Consider the following 26,709-nt stretch of genomic DNA (forward strand, 5'->3'; position numbering starts at 1 on the left):
AGTGGAAGATGAAAAAAATTGAATAATAATAAATTAAAATTAAAATTTGATGGCCAAGTCCCCCACATTGATGCCACCTGTCAGGTACAACTTACATCTTTGTATAATTTTTGACCCAGTTGTAGTTGACACGCTGTTTAGGCATAGGTTTTAGTATTGACACTGACCCTTGTTTTGCAAGTTCAAGTTTTTGATGAGTGAACTTTTCAAAGTATTTTTTTAATTTTTTGTGGCTTGATGTTGTATAGTGAATGCCTGTCACTCTATGTTCCTTCAATCTTAATAGCAGATATGTTATTGTGGCAGTAGCCGAAAATGTGCATTTTGAGGGTTTGGTGCATACTGCATATTGTTCTGATCTCATCTCATTAGAATATCATTTGCTGGATCCCTTTAAAGTTGTGTCAGAGATCTATCTGTTCATGTATTTTTGATCAAGAGGTGGAGGAGGTGCTCCATATGTATTTTGCTGCTAGTCAAAAACAGTTTTTAAAGAAAATAATGGCAATGTGTATTTCATTGATGTAAAAGTTAATATTGATACTGGTATCTCTGCATGTTGTTTTAACACATAATGATTATGTCTGTAATTCCTGACGAATGGTATATCTGTTTGTAAAAAATCTAGTATGTTATTTTCCTCCAGCTACATTCACAATATAATTAAAAATTGTTTTAGTAATATCTAATACTGTATTGCAAACCACTACAGTCCATCTGCTTGAAACCCTGGGTGAATATTTTGAAAATATCTTGTACCATTGTTACAATAATTTACATAAAGTGAGTACAGATATGTATTGACTTTCCCAAATATTGAAATGGTTTGTTGTGTAATGCTAAAAGCATCATGGCACAGTTCATGGGCAGCACTATTGTGTTTATGGCAGATGTAATCCTGCAAAATATTAGAGAAGTGAAGAAGACCTTCAGAGGATAGATGTGTGCATGGTCAGCCAGTTACTCTCAACATAGCTGAATGAGACTTTTTGGTCACAAACAGATGGAAGGACTCATCACTGTGTACTTGCTGTATTGGCAATCATTCCATGGTAATAGTCACCATTGTAGAATATCTAGGGGTATGAATCTTGATCACTTTAATGTGAAAGGGCTAATTTAAAATGGAAGATGTTATTTCCTCCTTCTCTCTGTACTTTTTTCGCACATTACCAAACATCCAATCAGGAGGCATACAGCTGTGCTCCCAAATTTGAAAGTAATGTCAGTACTTGTGAAGACTTCAGATATTTCCAGGAGTCTTGATAAAGTTTCCATTAAAATACTGTTCTTGCTTTGTGACATTCATGAATCCGAGAAAAGTCTTAGAACTTCCATTGGAAGCGTTGGTATTAAAATCAAAAGACTATTCACCCCACAAAAATTAGCTCCAGAAAGCAAGTTTTGCTATATCAGTTTTGTGGCAGAAAGTGAGTTTTGGAATAGTGGAGGATGCTTGGTAGCTTAGCTTTTAACCATGGTAGTTTTTTTTGGGTTTTGAAAAAATTGTTTTCTGCATAAGAAAGATGGCTGTCTCAAATAGTGTATGCCACAAAAAACTCATTTTGATCAATTTTGCAGAAAGCAAGTTTTGAAAAAACTGTCCTCAATTCTTTGAACTGCTTATTGTAAATTTTAATAATCTTTATCACAATAAAGGATAAATGATTTCAGTTGACTAGCAACTGTCCTCAAATATACAGAAACAAAAAGAAAAATTGCCTTTCAGTTAGTGTAAAAGCCTCGTAACAAATTTTAAAAACATATTTAACATTGAAAATAATAACACAGTAATATACACCTAACTACAGTGTTAACCACCAGAACATTGTTACCAAATGTAACTTGTCAGTATCCAAATACTGGTCAGAGCTGTGATTATTTTGCAAAAATAGACATTTGTAAATCAGTTTTAGGTCGAAACATATATAGCAAACACAAGATAATAGCAGTGGCTTTGTGCATACGATATCAATGCAAGTGCTTCAACTTAAGGTGGTCAAATTAGGAGCTAATAAATCCTGTCGAGGCATTTGAAAAAATTTGGACATGAGGTAAAGAATAACTGTGTGTGTGTGCATGTGTGTGCGTGTGTGTGTGTGTGTGTGTGTGTGAGAGAGAGAGAGAGAGAGAGAGAGAGAGAGAGAGAGAGAGAGGGGGGGGGGGGGGTCCTTATTTTTCAGTTCTTTATTTCTGTCCTCTGCCATGTCTGTCTCATATTCCAAGAAATGTTCAATTTTTGTACTGGTAACTAACTTTCTACCAGATTTATAAAGACGTCCTAGCAAAATTACTATATGTGCTGTAGAAGATGCCCCTTTCACATAGGAGGCTGGGAAACAATAAAATTCGAATGGTATATAGAATGTTCCATTTGATGTCAACATTAGGAGACAATACTGTTCTCAGGAGCATTGTATAATAGTGTTTTGTAATTTGTAGCAACAATATTTCAGTTTCGACTATTTTATAAAATCATTTAAGCAATTATTACTTCCATTTGTCCTCTCTGCTTTCGTAAAAACACAGGTGCATTTTTTTAATGTGCTGATTGCCCTGCAAAAGCACCCTATGTGTCCAGCAAAGATTACTTATATCTCCTCCCAACATCTCCAAGCTAAGTGTCGAGTCGTGCTGCATGTACAGCACAGTAGTGATTGTTTACTAAGCATCTTTTGCTTCAATTCAGTGCTTTGTCTGGCAGGGAGCTCACGTATGTACTCCTAGTGCCTTACTCAAACCACTTAGTTCATTGCTTGGTTATTAAATCATTACCATGTTAAGTGTACCTGTAATTCCAAGACTTTCTGTTGTACTTTATAGTTTTGAGTGCAACTTACATATATGCCAGTTGTAGATACTTAAAGAAAATGTGTTATTTATAAAGATTTGTGGAAGGTCCAAAATCATTGACTGGAAGTTCAATCTGAAATTAAAATACTTTGTCTTAAATGCCTACATTTGATGTTAGCTGCAATGCTTGTTTTGATTTATTCAAGGTCTTGGATCCAAGAGGACCTGAAAGTTTAGCTGTCCGTCTTGCTTTGGGAGAAACACAGATAGTGACAGAGACAAGAGATTTCCTAATTGAAAATGGTGTTCATCTTGATGCTTTTAACCAGGTAAGGCACTTCTTGTTATGGTATAAAATTGTGCATGTTTTCTAAAATAAACAAATCAGGTCTATATAAAATGGTTTGTGACAAATATTGAATTTGTAGAAAATGATTGTCTTCAGTATAACATTTAAAAAACAAATGAAAATACTCAACACCTGATTTATATTATTATTCAAAAGAGTTTTGTATTTATAGCAATAACCCTGTGCCATACCCTTTCCATTCGCATTTGGAGTATATTTGCAGATGTAGATGTTCACAGTTTTTTTGTATGTATGCCATTGATGCACTTTGACACTGTTGTGGATGTGATGATATTATTGTGATTTAATTTGATATGGCTGGTCATACATACTACAAAACAGTTGTACATTTGTGCTAATAAGGAAATCACTGATTTTACATGGCATTTTTGCGCACCACTTAAGTGATTGTAATGGTACCATTTGCTTTAGGCCCCGAAAGCGAGATCCAAGACTGTAATTTTAGCTAAGAATTTGCCTGCAAAGACAAGCTTACAAGAAATCAAAAATCTATTCAGTAAATATGGAGAGCTGGGAAGAGTGATTTTACCACCAAGTGGAGTTACAGGTAAATTTCAATTTGTGGACATGACTTTCTCTACACTTTGAATTAACTTATATTTTTGGTGGTTACAGAACAGTTGTTTGTCATTTTAAGTAACAATATTAATATGATAAGCAAGTTCTGGCAAAATGTAAATAAGTTAGGAGTAAAGAAGACCACTCACCAGATAGTAGAAGTACTGAGTTGTCAACAAGCACACAAAAAGCAATGAAGACTTTTCTAGCTTTTGTACGAATCCTTTAATGAGCTGAGTATATATACATACTGTGGTGTAATCAAGCCTGAGACATATTCACGATTCTTCGGTACCGCTGAGTATCGATAATTTAATTTTATAAATTTTTATGTACATATAAAACTAGAAACACTAACATTCATTATTTCATACAGTACTACTTACTGTATATCTGAGATGTTTGGATAATTTCTTAATATTTAAGTTAAAAATCTGTTGATTTAAATCTACCAATCAGTTAATGTCTTTGACAACAATGTAAATCTCATTCCTTTAAATGTTATCTTTGTACTTCTTGTGTGCGAACATTTGACGAGAAGTTGAAGAGTAATGGAGACATGTCATGTTTGTGATGTAGCACACCTACAGCATTATCAGACCTCTATAAGAAAACAGCAAAGCTAAATTCAAGACAGTCAGTTAAGTAATAACTACATTTTAGTAAATTGATTCTACTCTTCAATACAACTCCATCCAGAATAATTAAAAACATCTGTTCCACAGACAAGTCATAGTGTAATCAGTATTGAATACATATATTATGATATGCACACACAGTCACTCATGTTTATACGTGTGTAGCTACATTGTCCCAGATGAACATACAATGCTGGGACTGCAGTTCTGCTGGTAGACTGGGGTGAGTGGTTGTTTCGGGTGGGATCAGTAGATGCAGAAAGAAGTGGAAAGTGGAAGGAGGGTTGGGACGGATAGCTAGTGGCTCAGAGGGAGGCAGCAAATGTGCAGGATAGGAATGTGGGAGGGAGAAGCAATAGTTGCACAGTGTAGGAATGCATTGTAAGGATAACTCCCATTTACACAATTCAGAAAAGTTAGTGCTGGGGGTCAGATGGAACTGTTTTTGGAGCAGCCATTGAACTCAGATATGTTGTGCTTGACAGTGTGTTCTGTCACCAGATGGTAGCTCTGATCTTGGCTACAGTTTGGTAGTGGCTATTTATTCCAGAGGACAGCTGGTAGGTTGTCATACATCCAGCATTTGTGCTCACTTAATTGCTCAGTGCATGTAGTTTCTTGAATGTCTGGCAGATGTCAATACAGCCACTGTGAATGCAGGAAGCAACTGCACTCAACTTCCTCTCCACTAATTTGAGCATCCCATGCTCAAGTGCCTCAACCATCTAGTTACCTGGTCACCGCTCTTTTGCCTGCTGCAGGACCATAGCTTGTGAACATGAGGTGGAAGAATATCTTATGAGTGAAAAAGATGATGGTCGGAGCTGTGTTTGAGAGAGATTTTTATTAGTGACTGATAAGAATGGAAATCTTGTTGGCTATGTTTATTGTGGTCAGGTGCTCTGCTCTGCTATCTTACAAATCTACCCCCCACATATCTGAAGGCACATGTCTCTAGAACACAATGGATTGTAAGTTCTGAAACACAACCAGTTTCAGTGAAAGTTCCTGTAACTAAAAAGTGTGTCAAATTGTGTAGTAGAAATCTATGTCCATTTATATTAAAATTGGGTGGAGTTTTCATCATTTTATGCCATTATTTCAAAATTGGGACATGTTGATGTCTCCAACATTTTGTCTCATCCTATGACAGGAGCACAAAAAATTGAAAGGCAAGCAGATGAAAGGCGAGTGTGATACTCACCATTGTCCAGACCGCAGGCCTAACTGCAGGTGCATGTACAGCAAATATTTGGACCGATACATGTCAGAAAAGTTGTTGCCTATCTATTATAATGCACTTTATCAAAATTAGGCATTAATCCGGACAACCCCAAAAACATACGCTTTTCATGTTAAGTGCATTGTGCTGTCACCTACTGCCATGTACCCCATATCAGCAACCTCAGTAGTCTTTAGGCATCGTGAGAGAGCAAAATGGGACACTCTGTGGAACTCATGGACTTCGAAAATCGTCAGGTGACTGGGTGTCACTTGTGTCATACGTCTGTATGCGAGATTTCCACACTCCTAAACATCCCTAGGTCCACTGTTTCTGATGTATGGGTATGTCAAATGCCCGGTGAACGTCCCCTGCCAGCATGTGTAGTGCCAACAGTAAAATTCCCCTGGTCTTGGGGATACTTACCAGTTTTTCATGGAGGGGGCTTGCACCCCCTGTTGCTTTGCATGCCACTACCACAGCACAGGCCTGCATTGATGTTTTAAGCACCTTCTTGCTTCCCACTATTGAAGAGCAATAGGGGGATTATGACTGCATCTTTCAACAAGATCGAGCACTTGTTCATAATGCACGGCCTGTGTTGGAGTGGTTACATGACAGTAACATCCCTGTAATCGACTGGCCTGCAGTCCTGACCTGAATCCTATACAAGGTGTATCAAGAAGGATGGCACAAGCTTACACGGCTGAAAGTACACAATAATAGAAGCACAAATGTCAAGTAAACATGGGCTCTAAAACTCATACCTTAAGGCTATAAGATATTCTTGATTTTCAATATTGTGAAACAGATCTCTTCTACTGCAAGCTCTTTGCTTTCCATATTTTGGGAAGTGGTAGTGTGGACCAAAACAAGAAAAAAAGTCCAGTAAATATCTGCTAAAATGCATACCTTTTCTTGTTTTGGTCCACTTCCCGAAATATGGAAAGCAAAGAGCTCACAGCAGAAGAGATTTGTTTCACAATATTGAAAATCAAGAATATCTCATAGCCCTTAAGGTGTATGTTTTAGAGCCCATGTTTACTTGACATTTGTGCCTCTATTATTTTCACCATCCTTTTTGATACACCTTGTAGAACACCTTTGGGATGTTTTGGAACACCGACTTTGTGCCAGGCCTCACCGACCGACACTGATACCTCTCCTCAGTGCAGCACTCTACATCTACATCTACATCTAAATCCACATCCATACTCCGCAAGCCACCTGACGGTGTGTGGCGGAGGGTACCTTGAGTACCTCTATCGGTTCTCCCTTCTATTCCAGTCTCGTATTGTTCGTGGAAAGAAGGATTGTCGGTATGCCTCTGTGTGGGCTCTAATCTCTCTGATTTTATCCTCATGGTCTCTTCGCGAGATACACGTAGGAGGGAGCAATATACTGCTCGACTCCTCGGTGAAGATATGTTCTCGAAACTTCAACAAAAGCCTGTACCGAGCTAATGAGCGTCTCTCCTGCAGAATCTTCCACTGGAGTTTATCTATCATCTGCATAACACTTTCACAATTACTAAATGATCCTGTAACGAAGCGCGCTGCTCTCCGTTGGATCTTCTCTATCTCTTCTATCAACCCTATCTGGTACGGATCCCACACTGCTGAGCAGTATTCAAGCAGTGGGCGAACAAGTGTACTGTAACCTACTTCCTTTGTTTTTGGATTGCATTTCCTTAGGATTCTTCCAATGAATCTCAGTCTGGCATCTGCTTTACCGACGATCAACTTTATATTATCATTCCATTTTAAATCACTCCTAATGCGTACTCCCAGATAATTTATGGAAATTACTGCTTCCAGTTGCTGACCTGCTATATTGTAGCTGAATGATAAGAGATCTTTATTTCTTTGTATTCGCAGCACATTACACTTGTCTACATTGAGATTCAATTGCCATTCCCTGCACCATTCGTCAGTTCGCTGCAGATCCTCCTGCATTTCCGTACAATTTTCCATTGTTACAACCTTTCGATATACCACAGCATCATCCGCAAAAAAGCCTCAGTGAACTTCTGATCTCATCCACAATGTCATTTATGTATATTGCGAATAGCAACGGTCCTACGACACTCCCCTGCAGCACACCTGGAATCACTCTTACTTCGGAAGACTTCTCTCCATTGAGAATGACATGCTGCGTTCTGTTATCTAGGAACTGTTCGATCCAGTCACACAATTGGTGTGATAGTCCATATGCTCTTACTTTGTCCATTAAACGACTGTGGGGAACTGTATCGAATGCCTTGCGGAAGTCAAGAAACATGGCATCTACCTGGGAACCCGTGTCTATGGCCCTCTGAGTCTCGTGGACGAATAGCGTGAGCTGGGTTTCACACGATCGTCTTTTTCGAAACCCATGCTGATTCCTACAGAGTAGATTTATAGTCTCCAGAAAAGTCATTATACTTGAACATAATACGTGTTCCAAAATTCTACAACTGATAGGCGTTAGAGATATAGGTCTATAGTTCTGCACATCTGTTCGACGTCCCTTTTTGAAAACGGGGATGACCTGTGCCCTTTTCCAATCCTTCGGAATGCTACGCTGTTCTAGAAGAATGGGCTGCCATTCCCCCAGAAACCTTCCAGCTCGTGATTGAATGTATGCCTGCAAGAGTGGAAGCTGTCATCAAGGCTAAGAATGGGCCAACACCATATTAAATTCCAGCATTACCGATGGAGGGTGCATTTTCTGCCAGGTGTCTGGATACTTTTGATCTCATAGTGTAAGTACGGTATTGTTGACAACTCACTTTCCTGAGAACCAAAAATCTAAGGAATCTATTATGAACTATATTTAAGAAACAATATTTAACTTAGGTATATTCCCCAGATTCTTAATTAGATTTCGTTTGACACTGGCCATGGTGCTAATATATGCTAACCATTGCCAATCCTTTCAGCATTTTTCATGCTTTCCACATGTTTTAAGCACTGTCCTGCAACACATTTTTGATAACAGTTGTTTGAAAAATAAGGTTGCAGTAGTTGATTTCGCAACTTATGCTACCAAAGGTACTGAGCAGATAAAAAAATCTACTCACCAAGTGATGGCAGGGGAAATCACATATAAGCGTTAAGGAAATGTGCAAGCTTTTAGAGCCAGTAGCTCCTTCTTCTGGCAGAATGATAGAAGGAGAAGGATGAAGGAAAAGGAATAGTAATAGCAGTATTGAGAAAATGGTGAGAGTTACAGAAAACTTGCCCAGAACACCTGATCTTGGGGATACTTACCAGATGAGATGAGAAGGAAAGACTGATTGTTGGAGACTGCACTGAACAAGATTCGAACATCTGGGAGCTCAAATGTGGGAGATACAGTAATAAGCAAGACAGAGATTACTGACGAAACACTGTACAAGAGTTAATAAGAGCAGAAAGCTAAGTGTAGTCATTTGAGGTGGGGAAATAAACAAGTCAGAAAATAAAAGATACAGAAAACTAAAAGTAAGTGAAGGAAGGAATAGTTACTGAAAAGAACTTTGCTCCATTTTAGTTTTCTGTTTCTTTTATCTTCTGACCTGTCTATTGCCCACATCACATATCTACCACATATAATGCACTTAGCTTTCTGTTCTTATTAATTCTTGCACTGTGTTTTGTCATCAATATCTGTCTCACTTATTATCGTACTTTCCACCCTCAAACTCTTAGGTTTTCATATCTTATCTAGTACAGTTCCCAACAATCAGCGTTTCCTTCTCATCATGCCCAGTAACTTCCTGGGCGACTTTTCCATAGCTCTCCCCATAGCTCTTGCCAGTCCATTTCCTTCATGCCTCTTCTTTCGCCTTCAATCCTTTTGCCAGAAGAAGAAGCCACTAGCTCTGAAAGCTTGCACATTTCCTTAACTTTTATGTGTGTTTTCTCATGCCACTGCTTGGCGAGTAGGTTGTTTATCTATCCAATTATATTTAAATTTTCTGTTTCATGACAAACTCTGGTAAAGAGAATTCATACAGAAGAACTTGAAGCAAGGAACAAAGACTAGATGGAACAGCATGTTTTTTTTTATACAGACTGTAGTTAGGCAGTATGATGAAATCGTGGAAATGCTAGTGGAGAAGGACATCTCTGGAAAACTTACTGGTTACGACACCAACACTGTGAAAGAGTTTGTGACATTTTTAGAGCTTTTCAAAGATGCTAAGGAAGTGCTCCAAAGCAGAGGTAATGTACAGTTCAGTTTGTTTTGTTATGGGTGCATAAACAGCAAGATTCATTGTAACGCAGTGCTTGAAGAAACAGAGGTACATTTATATTACTTTAGAACCAGTTTTCTTGTTCAACACGTGCTACATATGCAGCTAATGAAAACTGTATGCTCCAAAATGCTAGTTACAGTGTCACTGGAATTTGGCAGTTCATTACAGCTGTCGTATTAACTGTAGCTATTAAAAGCCCTGTCTTCATCTCATAGAGGAGAAGGTCAAAATTTGGACGTTGCACAGGACTGTAGTGATTCCAATTATTAAAACTGATGTCTGTGATAGAGATGAGACGTTGAATACTGTACCTCAAATTTGTGATGGAATCTCTGTTCCGGGTAACCTACAGCAAAATTATAATATGAAAATAATGTCTTACTCGGTTTTTGTGATATCTTTAAACATTTGCTTTGGGCTCACCAGTCAGAAAATGTAGTCACTGTTTGCAGAATGACTATATTTGAAGTCACGAACAATGGCGGTAGAGCTTAGGCTTGTTCTGCACATCTACATTACGTATTCTTTTGACAGCCAGTAGTGTTTTGCACACTTTGCTGCAAATGCTGTAGCTAATTGAGCATTAAACGTGATTGTAGTGAGTTGTTTAATGAATTTCGATTCCATTTGTTGCGAGTTTTCATCGCTAACTGCAGCAGTAAGTGACAAATCCTGCACAAGCAAGCAAGATACACGATTTGCAAGATTTCAAACGGAAAGCACGTGCATGCATGTATTGCAATTGTTGCTTGGAATCGTCAACAATGTAATCCCTGTCTATGCCACAACATACACGAATTGCCATCGTTCGTGGAATGGACTATAGACTGCGGCCACTTCATATTCAATCAAATGAAAATATAATAAGTACAGTTCTGGAAGAATGTATATAATTTATGAGCAAGGGAGGCCACTCACTGAGTAGCAGAAGTGTTAAGTCACCGACAGGGCACACACAAGAGAGAAGAATTTTGCTAGCATTCAGAAGAAATCGTTTGATGACCTAGAGGACGGACGGACGGACGTACGTGCGCGCGCACACACACACACACACACACACACACACACACACACACACACACACACACACAAAGTTATATGTTTAAGCAATTCAACAGTCCTACCATTTGGTGAGAGTAGTCTCCAATCTAAAAATGCGTTTCACTTGTATGTAACCCAAGTGGATAGTGATGACGACAACGACCCACAATCCACATAATGAGACGTGGAAGCATAACTGTAGTATCTTTCTCAGTCTGTCTGCTGTAACAAGAAGAATGTTGTGTGTTACAGCCTTAAATGTGGTTAGCAAAAGTCATCAGAAATCCTAACCTCAGACAGAGTAAGCAGACTTGGCCCACAACGAGACAAGATGATGATTTCCTGACAGAAGATTTTGATTGCAGTGTTAATAGAGCATAATTGGGAGTCAGTTTTGTTTCAGTTAGACTTCTAATTTCTTAGGTGGTAAAATTTGCATGTATAAATCTGAATCAATAATCAGATGGTGTTATAAAAAACGACAATGTGATTTCTCATTCTGAGACCAACCATCAGTACAAAAATTGGTCTTTCAGTAGTTTTCCTGCGAAAGATTAAACTATTTAAATTTTTGTTATTGTACAAGGCAGTCTCTTTTTTCTTATGTATGATAATGAAATTGTGAATAGACATAACCATCCAGGAATATATGCCACAACATAACTAAATTGATCTGAGTGGAGTTCTGTCAGCTGGTGGAAGTATTTCAAAAACAACACCAGCCTGTATGCACACAGAGCTACTGGTCACAAAGGTAATGCGGCAAGCACCCCAAACCGTGCACTCTCTGCCCTACCCAAGGTGTCTTGTTTGATCACAATCTACCTATTCGAGCATTCATACTAGTGCATGCCATTCCCAAGCATGGTCTCAAATGAGTAGGGGCAAGCAAAATGCCCAATTTGCAGACATCTAATGCCCACATAAAATGCTGTGCAGAAATTGCAGGAGAACTGTTCTATACCAGCCTCTGATTGAATAGAATAAGCCTATGACAGCTGGTTAATGTGCTCCCACTTAAAGGAACTCCACTCTTGTCCAGTGCCTCCAACCAGATGCTCGTTGCCTAGCCCCTCATATCAGTGGTAGAAACCACTTCCTACACCAACTCCTGACCATCCCCACTCCATTATCACCTGGATCTGTACTAATCACTGTTGATTCCACCTCCCCATATACTAACAGCCATCATATTGGTGGCCTTGCTGCTATCAGACACAACCTCTCCCAATGTCTTTCTTACTCCAAACCCTTTACTTCACTTCTTATACATGTAAACAGTTACGTCTTCATACACAACTACCTCTCCTTTGAGGGGAAGATATGTAAACAAATTGGAAGCATGGCTATGGGCACCCTCCTATGCGAGTCTGTTTACGGACCGTCTAGAGGAAACCTTCCTAGCCTCCAAAAACCACAAACCCTTGTTTTGTTCAGATTCACTGATAATATCCTCATGATCTGGAGCAAGGGCCAAGACACCTTATCCCCATTCTTCCACATCCTCAACACCTCTCCAGTTTGCTTCGCTTGGTCCTCCTTATCCCAACCTTCCATCTTCCTCGAGATTCACCTCTACCTCTCTGATGGCTCCATCTTTACCTCTGTTAATATTTAATGTATTAACCACCAACAGTACCTGAATTTTGACAGCTGTCACCTATTCCACACAAAAAAGTCACTTCCATTTAGCATGGCCACCCATCTGCAGTGACAGAATTCTCCACAGACAGACAGGTGCTGTCTCCTAAATCTAATCTACAAACAGAAACCCCTTACCTTATCCTCAGACACTCATAATCCCCCACCACCCCTAAGGATGGGGTATTAAAGAGCACCTTATCACCCGACATCATGTCAGACTGGAGCAACCGGGCATGTTCTGTGCCAGGGCTTTAAATATCTATCATCATGCCCAGGAATGAAGAACATCCTTCCCACAATCCTTCCCACCCCTCTTGAACTGGTATCCTGCATCCATCCAAACTACAAATCATCCTGTTCCATCCCTATGCCACCACTCACTTTCCCATCCCCATGCCACAGGGGAAATATCCCTGTTATCCCTGTGAAAGACTCTGGTGCAAGACATGCCCATTTTTTTCACGCAGCACATCTTATTCTAGTCCTGTCACAGGCTCATACTATCCCACCAGAGACAGGGCCACCTGTGAAAGCAGCCATATCATATACCAGCATACCAGCTCTGCTGCACGTTTTGCGTAGTGTGGTATTTGGGAATGGCCATCAATCAGCTGTCGATCAGAATGAGAGGCCACTGCCAAACTGTGGCCAAGACTAGACCACCCAGTAGCAGAACATGCTACTGAGCACAACCCGATAGAGTTCAGTGACTGCTTTGCATCCCACATCATCTCAGTTCTTCCCACCAGTAGCAGATTTTCTGAACTATGCAGGTGGGAGTTACCCTTGTAACAATCTGAGCCATGCGCCAGTTCATATTGATGAGTTAAGTCTGTGGCCAGACCTTTGTACCTCATTGTTGAGTGGTGGATTTCATGGCATCCTGTTAGGGAGCACTTGAAGAGGAGCGTAAGAAAATGTAGTGCAGGTGCAAGTGCACAAGATCTGCCTTGCTTGGTACACAGTCTGGTGTTGATGGTGCTTGAGGACTGGAGTAGTTTGTTACATGACAGGTGGATCGTACCCAGTTATATACTCTTTGTGTGACAGACCAAGAGAAAGTGTAACAAATTTAGCAGTTATTGGCCTAGTGAGTAGGGCACCACAGTGGTCAGAAGATTACCAGTGAATGGGTCCTAAACTCTTGGCTGCTGGTTACTAGGATGGATTTCGCTGTTGATTTGCTGGAATTTCATCCAAGTAACTTGTTTATGTTGAGTCTGGTCAACCTAAATTTGTTAAACCTGTACCACTGGTTTTGATTCATTGGAGACTCATTCTGGTGTAATGTCCTTGACTACCCTTTGGCAAACTAAAGTAAGAGTAAGCGTGAGAGGTTATGAATATGTTTTGTATGGGGTTTTTCATGTAGTGACATCAACTTCTATTTGATGGTATACACTCGCACACACACAACCTCACACACACACACACACACACACACACACACACACACACACACACACACACACATATCCATCCGCACATATACAGACACAAGCAGACATTTGTAAAGGCCAAATGTCTGCTTGTGTCTGTATATGTGCGGATGGATATGTGTATGTGTGCGAGTGTATACCTGTCCTTTTCTCCCCCTAAGGTAAGTCTTTCCGCTCCTGGGATTGGAATGACTCCTTACCCTTGCCTTAAAACCCACATCCTTTCGTCTTTCCCTCTCCTTCCCTCTTTCATGATGAAGCAACCGTGGGTTGTGAAAGCTTGAATTTTGTGTGTGTTTGTGTTTATTTGTGTGTCTATCAACATACCAACGCTTTCATTTGGTAAGTTACATCATCTTTGTTTTTATATATATATATATATATATATATATATATATATATATATATATATATATATATATATATATATATATATATATATATTGTTCTGTAAGAACTATACTTTCTGGGACCCAGTACCTTACCACTCCCTGCTCCGTTCATTGCTTCCATCTTCCAACATCCTTCACTCCCACAATATTCATGGCTTCAGTCTCCACAAACAACAATATCCTCTTCCTCTGTCCTGTCACCATGTCCCAGTCCATGTCTTCACATCATTGTCTTGTACACAACATGAGCTCGCTCACTCCACAGAATTGTCTTGTGCACATCATGAACTCACTCGCTCCAGTGTCCGTATGTCATCACGATCTTATCCCGTGCACTTACTGCATCTTCCTCTCACATTCTTATCATGCACACCCACTGCCTCCGTTTGAGCTGTCAGCCACCCCTCCCCAATGCCTCCTCCTGTTTTCCTCCTCTTTCTTCCTCTACCCACCCCTATCAACACAACCATTCACTCCAGTCTGCCTGCCGAGCTGCTGTCCCAGCATTTTGTGATCAGTCAGCACAATGTAGCTGTGTGTGTGTGTGTGTGTGTGTGTGTGTGTGTGTGTGTGTGTGTATGTGAGAGAGGGAGAGAGAGAGAGAGAGAGAGAGAGAGAGAGAGAGAGAGAGAGAGAGAGTGAGTGAGTGAGAGTGTCTGTATGTGTACTCTAGCTCATTAAGGGATTCATCTGAAAGCTAGTAGAAATTTCACTCATTTGTGTGAACCTGCCAGCAACTCATTGCCTTTACTGTTTGGTGAGTGATCTCCTTTACTCCTAATTAGTATTTAATAGTATGTTACACTGGGTTTTAACTTTTCTTCATTTTTACAGCAATTATTGAATTCTTGGAGCCTTCAGAAGCACGAACAGCTTTCATGAAGTTAGCATACACAAAATTTAAGCATCTCCCTCTTTATTTAGAGTGGGCTCCCTCAGATGCTCTGAAGGAAGCACAAATGAAAAAAGATGATTCAGTACATCAAGCAGTGAATGAAGGTAATTTCTGTTTGGCTACATTTACCATTCCACTTGATTTTCTGTTCCCTCACTCCTCCCTACCTGTTTAGTACTGTTTCTATAAATTTGAATGAACTGCACTCTTTGTGAGTCATTTAGGATTGTTTACTCCACAATAAAGCCACGTTGAATTTGATCTAAGAAAGAGCCAAGTTTGACATCAACCAAAATGACATTCGTCCTCAAAAGTTTATTCTTGCATGCAGCCATTGCCAGTGCTATAGTGTGTTAAGTTTAGCATGTACTGTATGTTAGGGGAAGAGAGCAGCCACATGTGGTGACAACAAGCTGGAGGGTGCTGTGCACTCCTGCTATAACCCACCGTAAAAATATTAAGGAGTCAAATAGCACACATACTACCTGTAAAGTGACACTAACACCACCCATATAAATGACACTGCTGTTGGTTGCCGTTATTGGTATCCTACAAGGGATCACTGCTGTTTACATTAGTACTCTCACTCCCAATAGCCCTGTACATTGAAATAAATTGTTCTGCCATTGTGTCAATAGATATTCCTCTAAAAAAATTTGAAAATGACTCTAATGAGAAGCCTAATCAACTTTACAATATGAAATTGATCTTTCACTTTTCAAGTGCACCATCCAATGTGAAAGTAGTAACTTTCTCCTTTTGTAAATATTGTTTCATTATTATGCAAATTAGATTGATTGCATTTGAATATGATTTAAGTAAAGAGGTAATCCAAGGACTGAATCCCTCAAGGGGGAATTCTTCTGTGAGTTCGTGTGTGGCACCCGTGGGTCCCTGAGCTATTGCAGCCCATTCTTCTTTCCAGGCTGCATTTTCTTCCGTGTGCCTCTCCCTCCCCATCCTTGCTCCTTCTCCACTGTCCCCTCCTTCCTGTCTCTCAGTGTTCTTACTTATGTTGACCTGGCTACCCATCTAGTTTTGCTGCATTCCATGTAGTTTTGTTCTCCTTGCCTTTTCTATTTCATCCTTCTTTTTTGGCCTTCCTTTGGGGTCTGACCTCCACTTCCAAATTTTCTATCCCTAGTGTAAGCCATTTGGGGAGAGCTCCCTCCCTAGTGTCCATGGTGTGGATTCATCTCCCCCCCCCCCCACCCCCCTCCTTAGCCACCTCTCTGCTCTGCTTGGCCACCAGTATGTGTAGCCAAATCGTGTGGTGCAGCTGTCATCATGTACCCTTCTAGCTTAGTCCCCAGACACCACAGGTATCACACTTCTGATATCTGAGCTGTTGCCTCCCCATGTATGCTTATGAGTGGTTGCTTGTCATTCTGGAGCATCAAAATTCCCGGCAGTGGCCGCTGTGCCAGATGGCCCTTGGGGTGGTTGGGTGGCACCCGTGAGTGGACCCTCTTGATTGGAGTATCAGGTTGGATACTTTGCATATGAAATATATTAAGCTCCAAATATCTGGTTGCTGTTCTACAGCTGTCTCTTTGAATGGTGACGGATCATTGAATGCTGCTTCTTTTGACCCTGTGGCCTTCCTTCCCGTGGCTACATCCGGGGAGGAGAGCCAGACTCGCTGACTTGGTGTGAAACACTTTCCCTGCTACCTGGTCTGTACTAGGGCAGTCGGGCACACATTCGCCACCAGAAAGCCATTATTTTTTACAGAAAATGTGAAAGAAGTTTGGCAAAGTGGAGTGTCAGAATAAGGTGTGGTCGGGTTCCCTGTTGATCAAACTTTTTTAACACACAATCTGCAGCTCTTTGTGCTTGTGATCATCTTGGTGATGTCCTGGTGTCCATTACATCTCACCATGCTTTGAATATGGTCCAGAGAGTAATTTTTCATAGGGACCTCATCCTTCAAAGTGATGAGGAACTCCAGGTCAATCTGGAATGATGGGGCGTTCATTTTGTTCGTAAGGACAATCACACTGATATGGCGTCTTTAGTCTGGCATTTAAGGGAGATATCCTCCCAGAGAAAATCAAGGTCATGTGTTATCAGTTTGGTGTCAAGCCATACATCCTGCCACCCGTGAGGTGCTTTCGGTGCTTGCATTTTGGCACGTTTCTTCCCAATGTAGGGCAGACTCTCTGTGGTGATTGTGGACCCCACTCCATGAGGGGGGCCCCTGTGTTCAGCACCCGTGTGTGTTAATTGTCATGACTGTCACTTTCCTTACTCACCAGATAGCCCGGCTTATAACAAGGAAAAGTAGATGCAAGAGTAAAAGTCTAACGATCATTTATCTTACACTGAGGCGGGCCAGAAATTTGACCGACTTCATCCTGTGTCAATGACTTCTACTTTTACCTCTGTTATGTCCTTTCCCCTCATCCCTCTTCCATACCTCAGTCCCATCTCCTCCCTCTCGTCTCCCCCTCTCTGCAGTTTCCACGCCCTCTCCTCCAGGTGTCACTCCCTCTCCCTGGCCGAAGAAGTGCCCCATTCTTCAGTACCCGCCAGTGATGAGCCTCCCTCCTGGGAGCCCACGTCATGGCTGGCGTCTCTCAGGTCGGAGGCCTACTGTCACATCTCGGCCACCTTATGCACAGTCATAAGTTCTCTAAGGCCACCCACTGTTTTTTGGTCCTGGATCATGCTGAAGCCTGCTCTCCCCCTGTGCCCTGCCCCCCTCAACCTATGAAAGAGGAGAAGAAATAAAAGTCGCAGGACAAGCCTTCACTCCTGCCCAGAGGTGCCATCTTCCCCTGCGCAACTAGAGTCTGATCACGTATTTATGGGTGTCACCCCGTCCTCATTGGTGACAGATGGTGACCTGGCAATGTGATTGGATCCAGTGCTTTTGCCTCCTGTTTGGATACCCACTCAGTGTTTATTCAATGGAACTGTAGTGGTTACTACCATCATCCCCCAGAGTTGCAATTGCCTTTTACTCAGCAGTTTTGTTGTTCTGCCAACATCTCATGTCACTGATAATCATTCACTGACTCTTTTTGGATTCTGTACTTGCTGTTGGGACCGGGTTGGCCCTTTGAGAGCTTCTGGTGGCGCCTGCATGTTGGTCCGTACAGATATTTTTAGTACATGGATCCCAATTCAAACCCCATTGGAAGCAGCTGCTGTCCTGGTCCACTTGGGATTTGGGGTCATGGCTTGCAATCTGTATCATCCTCCTGACAGGCCACCTTCATTTGCTGCCCTAACTGTTCTCCTTCAGCAGCTCCCCCCTCCCTTCCTACTCCTCGTGGATTTTAAGGCCCATCACCCTTTGTGGAGCAGCGCTTCTTAATCTAGTTGGGGGCTCCTCATTGACCAGTTTCTCGCGAACCATGAACTGTGCCTTCTTAATTATGGTTCCCCTATGGTAATGGTTCTCATTTCAGTGCCACAAGTGGCATTTTCTCTGCCATTGATCTTCGCTCTTTTCCCATCCCCTTCTTCCTTCCTTACACGGGTCGTCACACAGTGATGTATGTGATAGTGACCACTTCCCCTTGATTCTGTTGTTGCCTTCCTACCTCCCAATCACCAGGTTACCCCACTGGGCTTTGCATCATGTGGACTGCCCTCTATATACCTCCCAGGTCGTTTTTACCCCTTCATTGTTGGGTTCTTTTGATGAAGTCGTCTGTGGTATGTCTGATAAGATAATCCACACTACTGGCGTTGCTGTTCCCCCCTTGACATACCCCGTTTGCTGTTGACCAGTTCTGTGGTGGAGCACAACCATTTCCACCGCTGTCCATTATCTTCGTCGCACTTTGCAATGTCTTAAGTGGCATCTGTTCTCCACTGGTCTTATTACCTTTAAACATCTTCATGCCAAAACCCATTACTTAATCAGACAAATCAAATGGGCATCTTGAGAATACTTTGTTTCCTCTCTAGGTTCTTCTGACCCTCCGTCACTGGTGTGGGTTACACTCCGCACCTTCCAAGGTTGTCAGCGGCAGTCTTCCTTTCCAGGCCTTGCTCTTCCAGGTGGCCATTGTACAGATCCTCCTGTTCTTGCGGTATACCTCATGAACCATTTTGTGACGGTTTCAGAATCAGCCCCCTCATCCAGCTGCCTTCCTCCTCCAGATATAATGGGCTGAAGCTTTCCTCTTATTTTACCCTTTGTGAGGGGCAGAATCCTACAATAAACCTTTTACTGAATTTGGGAACATCTTCTGACCCTCTCTTCTCCCCACAGTTCAGCTCCTGGCCCCGGCTCCATCCAAAACCAATTGCCCCCAGGGGCTCAGCATTCATTTGCTGGGTACGGGCTTGGCGACCCCGGGGTTCCTGAGCTGGGGACTGGTAAGCGCCACCTGTCCCCCATCACCGTAAGCTCTGAGTACACTTCAGCGACCACCGTGCGGCGCGGCGGTGGAATGTTGTGTGTCTCAGGGAATGGGGATCTTGGCTTGGCCGCCCGGATCGCGAGGATGGAACAAACCTCTATAAAAAACCCCTCAATCTTCCGGTGTGCTCCGCGCCTATGAGATGCATGGCTGTTGAGGTGGAACAGTCGCAAGCGGGCAACCTCTGGGGCACCTGCCGCACCCCAGTTGTATAGGGCTTACTCAGGCATGCGGGGCTCTGTCTGAGCGGACCTTTAGTTCCCTAGCTGCTCGTGGGATCGAGATGGAACCCTCGAACTTTTCTTTTCCTCCCAGCGGAAAGGGTGGGCCGCTGGTAGGTTCTAACACCCAATCTAACAAGAGGGCTCGTGTAGCCAGTCCTCCTGATTCAGGTACTAGTAACAGAACGCATTCTGCTTCTCAGAATGTGTTTCTCATAATTAAAAGAAAAGATGGGAGTTTTGACAAAGTTTCGCCATTTTATATACAGAAGGGCTTAGAGGGTATTGCTGGCACGTTAAAGTCTGTAAAGCGCCTGCGCAATGGCACCTTGCTGGTTGAAACATCTAGCTTCCAGCAAGTCCAGAACCTTCAGAAGGCACACTTTCTTGGGGAGTTTGCGATAGAGACGGACTTTCACAACACCTTGAACTACAGCAAGGGTGTTGTGACTTGCAGAGATCTCGTCGACATTCCCCAAGACGAACTGAAGTCTGAATGGTCCCGGGACGGAATTGTGGACGTGCAACACGTTATGAAACGGGTGGATGGTGCTCTCATAAAAACTGACTCATTTATTCTTACATTTAACAGCACCAAATTGCCAGAGCATGTGAAGGCAGGTTTCCTACGTCTCAGTGTACGGCCTTATTACCCCAACCCCATGCGGTGTTTTAAATGCCAACACTTTGGCCACACTACTCTCGGCTGTAAAGGGGAAGCCACTTGTGGGAAATGTGGTAAAGCCGCTCATGAGGGAGTTGATTGCTCCTCTCCTCCCAAGTGTGTGAACTGCTCTGGGGATCACCCTGTGTGGAGTAGGGAATGCAGAGTTTTCCTTGAGGAACGGAAGATCCAGGAACTTAAAACCACTAAACGCATCCCGTATGGTGAGGCAAAGAAAATCTACAAGTCCATGCAGCCGCCCACGTTCGCTGCCTCCTTTTCTTCCGTTCTGAAACAGCCTATCTTGAAAACCGATGCCGCTACCCAAACGGAGGTTGCTACTGTCAGCACTAGCACCTGCGTTTGTCAGTGTACATGTGCTGCTGCCATTCCTGTGAAGCCTGCTGCTCCCTCCCGGCCTTCTGACCAGGCTGTGGTAGCTGACATCAAGGAACTTCCTGCCCCTTCCCGGGTCCAGTCTTGTGTACTGCCTAGTGCTGGTACACCCCCTACTGCTTCTGAGGTTTTGGCTCCAATGCCACCTCAGGCCAGAAAATCGAAGCCAAAGACAAAGGTGAAGACTCGCCCACTAAAGGAGACTGAAGTTCTACAGTCTGCTGATGTGGATGTCATTCTCTCTGACGTCTCTCTCGACTCCTCTTCTGAGGCGATGGAGGTAGATGTCAGACTGGGGCAATCGTCTCGCCCCAAAACTGAGCCTCCACCTGTTGTGGGCTCTCCTCCCCGACAGAAAGTGCGACTGAAGGTACTCCCGCCCTGATAGATGGCTCCCATTATTCAGTGGAACATGAATGGATTCCGGGCACATGTGGAGGAACTGCACCTCCTAGCACAGCAACGCCCCCTGTGCTTGTGTTTACAGGAAACACATCTCAAACAATCTGATGCTCCTGTACTCAGGGGCTATAGGTTGTATCGCAAAGATGACCTGACTGGAGACAGGGCCAAAGGCGGAGTCGCCGTGTTTGTCGATAATGACCACCACTCCTCTGCTCTCCCCCTGGATACTGACCTGCAAGCAGTTGCAGTTGCAATTTATTCCGGTCGGAGGCTTACCGTTTGCTCCCTTTATTTACCTCCTCTGGATGCAGTGAACTTAGAGGCTCTCACACACCTTATCGACCAACTCCCCCGCCCATTTCTCCTCCTGGGAGACTTCAATGCCCATCATGTCCTGTGGGGCTCCACTTCTCTTTGCGCTCGAGGTCGAATTTTGGAGGGCCTCCTAACATCTCAAGTGTTGTGCATCCTCAACACAGGTACTCCGACTCATTTCTCTAGTGCTACGGGGTCATTCTCAGCCATTGACCTATCTTTCTGCTCTCCAACCCTCACTGACTCCGTTCACTGGGAGGTCATTGACGACCTACATTCCAGCGATCACTTCCCTATCCGCATTCATCTCCTGGATGGTGTATTGCTGGAGCAGCGGCCACCATCGTGGATGATTGGCAGGGCTAACTGGCCACTGTTCACTCGGTTGGCTGTCTTTGACCGCCACACCAGCGTACAGGAATGGGTGGATCACATCACGCTTGTGATCCACCATGCTGCTGACCTGTCCATCCCACAGTCTTCTGGCACTCTTAAGCGGCGCCTTGTGCCTTGGTGGACAGAAGAGTGCCGTTCAGCCATCCGTGACAGGCGTGCAGCTCTTCGCCGATTTAAATGCCGCCCAACAACGGTCAATCTTACCGCCTTTCGTATCGCGAGAGCCAGGGCACGCCGTGTCATTAAAGAGAGCAAGAAAAGGTCATGGCAGGAGTTTCTGGACTCCATCAACCGTTCCACTTGTTCCACAAAGGTATGGGAAGCCATCCGGAGGATTTCCGGTAAACGCAGCCGTTTACCAATAGCTGCAGTCCTGAACCAGGGATGCCTCCAAACGACACCCAGCGCCATAGCTCAGTCGCTGGCAGAGCATTTTGCACAAAGTACTGCCACTGCAACCCAGGATCCGGCGTTTCGTCGCTACCGTGCGACTGTCGAAAGAGCGAATTTGAACTTTCGGTCGAACGGTTCTGAGGCCTACAACTCCCCTTTCTCCATGTGGGAACTTGAGTCGGCTCTTACTGAGACTTCTGACACTGCACCAGGTTACGACCGCATCCGGTACTCCATGCTTAGACATCTTCCAGCGGCGTCAAAGGAAATCCTCCTTGAATGTTTTAATCTCATATGGCACACGGGAGTGTTCCCAACCTCGTGGAGGGAGGCAATCCTCATCCCTCTCCTCAAACCAGGAAAGGACCGCACATGTCCCAGTAGTTATCGTAGTATCGCCTTGACAAGCTGTGTCGGAAAGACCCTGGAACGGATGGTTAACCGTCGTCTGGTCTGGCTGCTAGAGACCAGACAGCTTCTTAGCCGCTTTCAGTGTGGATTCCGAAAATTTCGATCCACAGTTGACAACCTGACCCTCCTCGAGGCGGCTATTCAGCAGGCTTTCCTCCGTCAGCATCACTGTATCGGTATCTTCTTTGATATCAGTAAGGCATATGATACTACTTGGAGACACTGTATTCTTGCACAACTGCATCAATGGGGCTTTCGTGGCCGCCTCCCTATTTTCATTCGGTCTTTCCTGTCTCAGCGGTTTTTTCGGACCCGCGTTGGTAACACACTGTCTGATCGCTTTGAGCAAGAGAACGGTGTCCCCCAGGGCAGTGTTTTAAGCGTTACCCTCTTTGCCATAGCAATCAACAGTATAACGTCTACAGTGCGGAGTCCAGTACAGTGCTCCTTGTTTGTGGACGACTTTGCTGTTTTCTGTTCCTCCTCTAGTGTTGCATCCGCGAGCCGTCAATTGCAACTAACGGTGCGGCGGTTAGAGGAGTGGGCTGCAAAGACGGGTTTTAGGTTTTCTGCCGATAAGTGTGTTTGTGTTCATTTTAATCGTTCTCATCGTCTTTTTACGTTGCCTGCCTTGCATATGGGGGATACTGTCCTACAGTTTGAAGACACAGTGCGGTTTCTCGGCCTAATTTTTGACTCCAGGTTGTCGTGGTTGCCACACCTACGTGACTTGAAAGCCAGAACGCTGAAGGCACTGAACATCCTCAAGTGCCTCAGCCACAGGTCTTGGGGAGCGGACAGGGCGCGTCTCCTTCAGTTTTATCGAGCTTTCGTGCGCTCACGGCTGGACTATGGCTGCACAGTATATGGGTCAGCGAGGCCGTCTTATTTGCGGATCCTTGACGCTGTTCACCATGCTGGGATTCGACTGGCTACGGGTGCTTATCGGACCAGTCCCGTACCCAGCCTCTGTGCTGAGGCTGGCGAACCGCCACTTACCATCCGGCGGCAGCTCCTGCTGGTGCGCCAAGCTTGTAAGTTTCTTGCAGCTCCCAGCTCGCCTGCTCACCATCTTGTTGCCCATCCACCTCTGGATCGCCTTTTTTCCCGCCGTCCCCGGGCTACATTGCCGTTTGGGATCAGAGTGCACCGTGTGCTTGAGTCCCTCGGTGTGGAGTCTGTACAACCCCAAATCCTGGGTTTTAACCGCCTGCCACCCTGGTTACTGACGAGGCCACGTGTGATTTTAGATTTATTGCAGTACAAGAGAGATTGCACTCCTGCCACCGTTTTTAATGTAGCATTTTCTGCTATTTTATCTGAGCACCACGACTATGTAGCTGTTTTTACGGATGGGTCGAAACAAGGGGATTCCGTGGGTTGCTCAGTTGTTTTTCCGGATCGTGTCCTCAAGGTCCGCCTGCCTCAGACTTTTACTGTCTTTGATGCAGAATTGTCTGCGATCTTGCGGGCACTGGAGCCGATGAGACTTTCTTCCCCTCTTAAATTTCTTGTCTGTTCCGATTCACTCAGTGCCCTTCAATCCTTGCACCGTTTGTATCCGGCGAATAAAGTAGTCCAGACCATCCAGGATGCCCTCCTCCGACTACAGCGACTAGGGAAGGTTGTAGCTTTCTGCTGGGTTCCGGGGCATGTCGGCATTGCTGGGAATGAACGGGCAGATCTCGCAGCCAAGGAGGCGTGTCTTGATCCACACGTATCTCAGTGTCCTACCCCGTTGCACGCACTCACCTCGCTGTTGAGCTCCAGAGTCATGTGTCGGTGGGAGGATGAGTGGCTGGAAGTGACTGACAATAAGCTCCGTCTAGTCAAGCCCACAACGCGTGTGTGGTGTACTTCCTTTCAGCCCCATCGACGGGACGAGGTTCTCCTCACTCGGCTTCGAATAGGCCACAGCCCTATGACGCATGGCTTCCTGCTCCGGCGAGAAGACCCTCCATTGTGTGGTGCTTGCGGCGTCCAGGTCACTGTGAGCCACATTTTACTGGATTGTGTTTTATTTTCTGACCAGCGGGCCTCGGCTGATTTGCCAGCGGACCTGCCAACTCTTTTAGGCAACACTCGGACGAATGTGGTTAAAGTTTTAAAGTTCTGTGCCTTGTCAAATGTTTTTACAAAGATTTTAGGGAGCGGATTTTAATTTGCTCACTGTGTGACAAGCTCGCCCATCTTTTCTGTAAGTGGCCAGCCAATGACACATTCCTGTGTCATTCTTGTTGCTCTGTTTTCCCTTCCCTTCGGTTATACTTTCTTATGTAGTAATTTCCCTCTTTTCCTGTTTTCTTTGAGTGTGTTTTTCAGTTTTATTCGGTCTCTCCACATTCGTTCCTTTTAATGTGTGTCAGGGCGCTGATGACCTCGATGTTGAGCGCCCATAAACCCCAACACACACACACACACAAAACCAATTGCTTCAACACCTCAATCCTCCACAATTACAGATCTCTTCAAGGTGTTTAACAGTATTTGGCTCCAAGGCATTTTCCCTTCTCATTGGAGAGGCAGTATTGTGATTCTTGTCCATCAGCTTGGCAAGGATCTGTCGTCCCTTGACTGTTACCAGCCAATCAGCCTGATCAATGTCCCCTGTAAGTTACTAGAACAGGTGGTGGGTCTCCGATCGATCATCTTCTTTGATTGGAAACTGCAGTTCAGCAGGCCTTTTCTCAGCGCCACCATCTTGTCGCGGTCTTCTTTGATCTTCGTAAAGCCTGTGACAGCTTGGCGCCATCACATCCTCCTTACACTGCATGTGTGGGGTTTTCAGGGATCCCTCCTGATTTTTATTCATCACTTCCCCTCCCACCAGTCTTTCAGAGTCCGGGTTGGCACTGTTATCAGCTCTCCTCTGGTCCAGGAGAATGGCATTCCTCAGGACTCCGAATTAAGTGTCCTTTTTCTCAACACTGTTAATGACTTGTGGCCTCTGCCAGACATTTGGTCACCCGTGCTCTCTATGTGGATGATTTCTGTAGTTGGTCTAGCTCCCACTCGTTTGCATCTGCAGAATGACAGATCTGGGGTGCCATCCAATGTGCTTCCACATGCACATTTCGCACCGTTTTCAGTTGTCTCCCCTTAAGTTGAGGGTGGTGCATTTCCGTCACCATACCACAGACCATCCTGTTTCAGAGCTCTATCTCGGTGCCCTACGCATGACCGTGGTCCCCCAGTTCTGTTTCTTGGGTCTTCTTTTTGACAAAAAGCTAACTTTGTTGCCCCGTATTCATCATCTGAAGATTGGCGATTTTTGTAAACTCAGTATTCTATGTTTCCTTGCTTGCACCTCTTGGGGCACAGGTCATTTGACCCTTCTCCATCTATACTGAGCATTAGTTCTGTCTCGACTGGACTATGGTTGTTGAGTTTATGGATCAGCAGCCCCTTCCACGCTGCTCCTCTTGGACTTGTTTTACCATCGTAGTGTCCATTTATGCACTGGTACCTTTCGCACTAGCCCTGCCGATAGTCTTCTGTTTGACGCTGGGATCCCTCCCCTTCTGATTCGGTGGTCCCAGCTCCTGATTTCCTATGGTATAACTATCTGCTCTTCCCTTGCTCACCGTTCCTATTCTATCTTTAAGTGACTTTAGGCCATCGCCTGCTCACTGCGCGTCCTTAGTGGGCTTACTGGTTGGGCTCCGCCTCACTTCTCTTCACCATGACTTCCATCTCCCCTCCTTGTCCTCTTCCTCACATTCTCTCCCGACCATCCCCACTTGGTTAGTTCCTTGGCCCCTGATTTGGACAGGTCTTATCTGGGAACCAAAAGCTTCCATTGCTCCAGTAGTGTTCCATTGTTTGTTCCGAATCCTCTTAAGGGAGTTTCAGGATGCCATTGTTTTTTACACCTATGGCTCCAAAACCACTGATCATGAGGGATATGCCTTCACA

General features: G+C 44.1%; 1 protein-coding gene across 1 annotated transcript in view; it reads left to right on the forward strand.

Annotated features, from left to right (window-relative positions):
- Window positions 1–26,709, forward strand: part of LOC126472295 (probable RNA-binding protein 19) — a 109,588-nt gene that overhangs the window by 59,930 nt on the left and 22,949 nt on the right. The window contains exons 9-11 of the mRNA XM_050099926.1: window positions 3,000–3,122; window positions 3,575–3,710; window positions 15,154–15,318. Of these exons, the coding sequence (XP_049955883.1) occupies window positions 3,000–3,122; window positions 3,575–3,710; window positions 15,154–15,318 (424 nt within the window). The remainder of the gene's footprint in view (window positions 1–2,999; window positions 3,123–3,574; window positions 3,711–15,153; window positions 15,319–26,709) is intronic.

This window comes from Schistocerca serialis, chromosome 1 (assembly GCF_023864345.2).
Source record: "Schistocerca serialis cubense isolate TAMUIC-IGC-003099 chromosome 1, iqSchSeri2.2, whole genome shotgun sequence".
Taxonomy (NCBI): domain Eukaryota; kingdom Metazoa; phylum Arthropoda; class Insecta; order Orthoptera; family Acrididae; genus Schistocerca; species Schistocerca serialis.